This window comes from Gastrolobium bilobum, unplaced genomic scaffold (genome assembly GCF_033153095.1).
Source record: "Gastrolobium bilobum isolate Gb01-03AN ecotype WA unplaced genomic scaffold, APGP_CSIRO_Gbil_v1 utg341, whole genome shotgun sequence".
Taxonomy (NCBI): Eukaryota; Viridiplantae; Streptophyta; class Magnoliopsida; order Fabales; family Fabaceae; genus Gastrolobium; species Gastrolobium bilobum.
The window spans coordinates 692,235-698,299 of record NW_026899046.1 but is presented as its reverse complement, the minus strand read 5'-3'; the positions used below and the strand labels follow the sequence as shown (position 1 = coordinate 698,299).

The window sequence follows — 6,065 nt, the reverse complement described above, 5'->3', positions numbered from 1 at the left end:
TGCCACTTATTACACTTAGAACACCCGGTATTAGTTCTATTACTTCCATTCATTATTTTTCTACCAAACTTCATGTTATTAACCTATCCATTTTTCTAGGAATTATCATATTTTTACATTAATTTTTCTGAGACACTTTGCTGGTATGCACTTTCTATTGCGAAATAGCCGGTATTAGTTCTGACATCACTGCTTACTATTTTACCCCAAACTTGATATCCTTAACATAGATATTTTTTTAGGAATAATTATATTTTTATTATAGTTTTTCGGAATACTTCACTGGTACATATTTATACCGCGAAGCAAAATCTGTATATGCACTTTTCATCAGAAAAGAGACTTAAGTATTATTCTACCTTCTAGATAATTATTTTACTATAATTATACATAATCTTTATTAACTCCATTCTCCGACATCGATAATGTTATTTAATTAATTATTTAACGGTGCAGGTTCTTACATTAGGGATTGTAATTTTTGAGACGACCTGCTGAGATGATATGAATACGACACGAAAAATTCGTGTTTGGGTCGATCTGTTTTTAAATTCGTATTGTGTTCAGGTTGACAAAAGTTGATCCAAAAAAATTTGTATCATGTCGCATGTCAACTTGCATTAACTTTTTTTACAGGTTATTTGTATTGTGTCGAGTTGTAAACAGGTTTTTCAAGTCTTATTGTATTGTGTCGACTCGCATAATAAGTAATGTACAATTTTTGGTTGACAGGTTATTCGTGTTATGATGCGCCATGCCATGTCAACCCGCATAAGCAATACACTATGAGTTTTTGAGTTATTCGTATCATGTCATGTCAACTCACAAAATAAGCGGGTCATATTAGTGTTGAAGGTTTTAACTTGATTTTAAAATTTTATCTTGTTGGTATCAAGTGTATTCGTGTTTGTTATAGATATATAAAAAACCACTAATGTAATCTCACCCAAAAGCTTAAGCTTTTGAGTGAATTGATTCTTTACATGGTATCAGAGTCTCGGTGACACGGGTTCAATCCTTATTGCCTCCACTTTCTTTTGTGGAATTTCTTAACACAAGTAGATTAGGCCTGATGCATCATTCACTCTTCAAGCTCAATGGACTATATTGTAAGGGGGCGTGTTAGATATATATAGAAAACCATTAATATAATCTCACCTAGTAACTTAAACTTTTGGATGAATTGGTTCTTTACGGTATTCGTGTCGAATTCGTGTCTGTTCGTGTTAAGATAAACATAGATATAAATAACAACAATTTGATAACAGGTTTAGAGAAAAACATACATATTCCACCCTCCAAATATAATACATGAAGTCATGTACACAAGAAAATGTGATCACTATTCATGTCAGAGGAGGTTGGTTTTTAATTTGCAGTGATTGCATCAATTAAGAGAGACATTATCTCATTTCATTGCCTAAGTCAATTTCCCATCCATCCAGCTTTTAACCATATGAAGTGCAGCTTTTGGTTGATCCATAGGGAGTATGTGGCCAGCCCCATATACCTATTGTATCACAAAAATAAAGTTAGCAAACGTGTTATTAGCAATGTTAGGGTCAAGAATACACCCCCGTGCACAAACCTTTAGGAAAGAGAGAGGTCCAAAGCTTTTCAACAACCCTGCTTTTGCACCATCAACCATAAATTGCACTTTATGGGATGCTCCAAACTCCTTTTGTCCTGACCACTCCATGGCATGAACCCATCTTGAATTCCCTGCCAATTGAGAAGAACATCAAGAATGCAATCCAATATACAACTTTTTTGGTATCAAATGAATCAAGATGTCTCACCAATCCAATTGCATATGAAATCATATTCCCCAGCATACGCAAGCATTCTGATTCCATCCTCAAGAAGTGCAGGGATTCCCAATTCCAGGTTTCTCATCTTGTCTTGCAACATGGCATTATACACTGTTGTACTGCATGATACAAACTGCAAGTCCCCCACACCTAAAGCATCCCTCACACTTTTCTTATTTAAAAGTTTCTCTACGCTTGTCAAGTTATAACATAATTCTCCCACACATTTCTTTCGGATGTCATAGACCTGCAATTCTCATATCAGCAGAATGCAGTAAGTCAACTCGATTTACACTATTTTCTCACACTATGTTGAACAGGAAATTTTTTGATAATAAACAATGTTCCTTCATGATTACTTACATTAATATTGCCAGCAATAGTCAAAATATCATCATATATGTTTTCGCAAACACTTAATGCAGACAAGCAAGTTTCTCCACCTTCAGTGTCTGACAAATCAAACACAAACCAATGAACATCACAAAGAGATATAATATACATTTGTAATTATCACAATAATTTAGTAAAAAGGGATGTGTGAGTGAAAATGGGAAAACAAGAAAAGAACTTAGGGGAAGTTGTACTGCATGTTGTTGTGGCCTTCTCACACCCTGGAATTAACTTTGTGATATTTTCGTATTCAGCCTTTGAAATTAATCCCGTGTCTAATGCAAAGTCTGTGTATGCTTGGTACTGAATTCCAGGATTTGTTAACCCATTACCAATAGCAAAGCCCTGTTATTACATGGGATCAAATAAATCAATACTAGCAAGGCTAAACTGATTATTCTTTCATAGTCATGCATGATATAAATTATATAAGAAATAGTATAAAGACCTTGAGGTTTATACAAATTCCTTGTTTTTCTTTATTTCCTTTGTGAACCCGGGATGCAAGAGCTGGAATATAGTGTCCAGCGTATGATTCTCCAGTAATGTAAAAATCATTCTTAACGAACTTGGGGTGCTGCTTGAAAAATGCCTGTCATTATAGTAAGATTAATTAGTGGATCTTATTTATATATAAGCATACAACATATATATACTTCTCTACATCTTAATAAGCTTGGCTTTTCTACATTACCTGCAAGAAGTCATACAAATCATTGCTAACACCCATTTCATCATGGGGAATATCAGCAGAATCGGAAGTGTAGCTGAAACCTGTCCCAATTGGTTGGTCAACAAATATAATATTTGATACCTACAAAATGAGAAAACACCATCTTGATGAGAATGAGAAAATAAATTTGGTGCAACAACTTGATTCTCTGAATTAACCAATGCCTTTGGTATGACAATGATTATTACCTTATCCCAGCCGTAATCATTCCATATAAGAGACAAGTTATTGGCAATTTTGAAAGGACCATTCTCGTAAAACAAAGCTAATTCACTGCTACACCCTGGACCTCCACTTAACCATATGACAACAGGGTCATTCGTACAATTCCTGGATTCAAAGAAAAAGTAGAACATCCTGCAAATCATAGAAGAAAATATATTTAAGGAATGTATTTAAAAAGTCAAATTTAAATTATTGATTTAAGGAAAAAATAAACAGCGCCTACATTAATTAAACTTTTGCAAACAACTAATAGCCATTTGATATACAGAATTGTTGAGAATTACACGAATGATATAACCTTGTGTAATTATATTAACATGATATATACAAATATCCTTTGACGCTATTTTTATTTTCCACATGAATCTCAATCGCTTAGCACTTTGGCATTCCGGACTTCTATTTTGTCTTGATATAGAAAATCTATCTCGTCTTATTAGTTTAATGCATATTAAATTATATGTCTGATTTTTCCTGTATTTGAAAGGTAAAATTTCACTTTCACTCCTCATGGTTTCGTGATATGATTTCAAACTTAATCATCACTCAACACTCGTGATTACATAAATTCATCACTTAATCCACCCTGGTTTCAAATTTTTAGTTAAAATTATTGAGTTTATAAAAATGTATCACTTAGACCTCTTGTGGTCTTATACATATAAATCAAATTAATTTCTTGATTTTTATCTTATATAACTGTAATATTATCACTTACAATAATAACAAAATTAAGCACTGAATGTTAAATTAAAATTATTTAAATTTATTTATTTTGAATTTTTTTTAAAAATCAACATAGATTTATTATTTTTAAAAAATCAACATAGATTTTATTATTTTTAAAAAATGTCTTAAAAACAAAAAATTTTATTTAAGACAAATTAAAGATGTATTATCATAAAAAATAATCATTTTTAATTATTTTAATTGAAAATATTATAATAATATAAGATAAAAAAAACTAGAAAAAAATAAAATAATATTTGACTTAGTTTTTTTTATGATAAAAATAAAGGCAAACAGAATATTTGGCTTAATTAAATACATTTGTAAGAAGATAGGTTTTGATTCTGTTAAATAACATTTTTAACTTTTAAGATAATTCTTAAATAAATTGGTAAATTTGCAATAATTTTTGAATAAATATTTTAAAATAATCATTAATTATTTTTAAGACTTAGTTATATTTTAATTTTAAATGACATATTATTTTCATATACAATAAAAATTAGGGAAATTAAAAACTTTTTACATGTTTGAGATAAGGGATATTATTTTTAATTAAAATAAAAAAAATTTAAAAATAAAATAAAATTAAAAGTAATTATTCTTATGAATGAATATTTTTTTAAAATTTAATTTTTCTATTTTCATAAATATATTTTTAAGATAATATGCTTTCATTTGTCTTATATAATATTTTTATTTTTTATAATAATATAATAAATAATTTTTTTTAAGATAATGTTTTTAATAACTTATAAATAAATAATTTTCAAAGTTATCTGTAATATTTAATTGTACTATGATTTTAATTTAAATTGTATTATAATATGTTACTATAATAAGATATAGATTAAGGAAAATAAAAAATTCATATGTAAAATATCACGTGAGGTCTAAATAATACACTTTTTTAATCACAATAAATATATATAATAGGTTGTGTGATATATTTTTGTAATCAAATCGATCTAAATAATAAATATGTAGAAGAGGGGATCAAATGATACATCATATGACCATTGGGGGTAAAATTGGTGTTTTATTTAAAAGTTGAAATGTTTTACCTAGACCTATTTAACCCTATCACATTTATTAAGAATTAAAAAAATTACTAAAATAATATTATTTTATTATTTTAAAGTATTTAAATATTATTTTATTTTATTTAGAATAAATAATATGATATAAGTTACCTAAAAAGTATGTCTCTAATATGTTTTACTTTACTATTAAAGATACCCATATTAGGTTTCATCCTATTGATGTAGTTTCGAGCCGTGTACCTCTGGTTAGGTTACTTGAACTATGTACATCCCTATTAATAACCCCTTAAAATCACAGAAAATACGCGTATCATATTTACCTTGCTGCTTTAGAACGAGGAAGCGAATAATACCCTGCATGGTGACCAAGGTCTTCAACAGAAGGTCCAGAAGCACAAAAAAACGAAAACTTCTTCTCAACGATATTTCCAGGGACAAAAGCAACAGGGTCAGCAAGTCTTATGTTAACTGGATCTTTTGGAAATAGGTTAAGACCTCGTATAAGCTTTTCTGCATGTGGATTTGGGGTGTATAAGTCACGGTCACTGGTGAGGCCAGAAGAAACTGAAATGATGAAGAGAGACAAAATAGACACACAGATTTTCGCGAGGGTTGGTGAAGATGCCATGTTGTTTTCACTTGCGGAAAATGCTTAGCATTGGCTTTGAGTTTATAGCACTCGCTATGCAAACTGCTTTGGCTGCGAAGGGTCACTATTTTCAGCTAGTAAATATAAGTTATTTATTAATTATCATGTAGTTTAAGAAAGAAAGAATATTCTTATCGACTGTGTTTGGAATGAAATATTTCATCAACTCATTTATGTGAAGAACCAATTCAACCCAAAAGCTTAAGCTAATGAGTGAGGTTACATTAATGGTTTTAAATATCTCAACACGTCCCCTCACATGAGAGCCCATTGGGCTTGAAGGGTGGACAATGCACAGGACCACCTACCTGTGCGAACAAAGAAATTCCACTTGAAAGAAAATGAGGGGCGGTGAGGATCGAACCCGGGACATGAGGTTCTGATACCATGTAAGGAACCAATTCAACCCAAAAGCTTAAGCTAATGGGTGAGGTTACATTAATGGTTTTATATATCTCAACAATTTCATTTATAAAAAAATA

The 6,065-nt window shown here is 30.2% G+C and overlaps 1 protein-coding gene across 1 annotated transcript; it reads right to left on the bottom strand.

Annotated features, from left to right (window-relative positions):
- Positions 1-1,420: 1,420 nt before the first annotated feature.
- LOC133286525 (serine carboxypeptidase-like) lies at positions 1,421-5,562 on the bottom strand. Its single transcript, XM_061483945.1, has 9 exons — positions 5,255-5,562; positions 3,126-3,294; positions 2,899-3,018; positions 2,653-2,796; positions 2,399-2,549; positions 2,175-2,263; positions 1,800-2,058; positions 1,589-1,722; positions 1,421-1,510 (listed from the first exon to the last, which is right to left on the bottom strand). The coding sequence occupies exons 1-9, from the start codon at positions 5,560-5,562 to the stop codon at positions 1,421-1,423; spliced, it is 1,464 nt and encodes a 487-aa protein (XP_061339929.1).
- Positions 5,563-6,065: the final 503 nt, after the last annotated feature.

Coding starts and splice junctions, on each gene's coding strand:
- LOC133286525 (XM_061483945.1), bottom strand. CDS start 5,562: ATGGCATCTTCACCAACCCTCGCGAAAATCTGTGTGTCTATTTTGTCT. Junction 2,797..2,898: donor ATTTGTATGACTTCTTGCAG/GTAATGTAGAAA, acceptor CTATAATGACAG/GCATTTTTCAAGCAGCACCC. Junction 2,264..2,398: donor GAAGGCCACAACAACATGCA/GTACAACTTCCC, acceptor TTGATTTGTCAG/ACACTGAAGGTGGAGAAACT.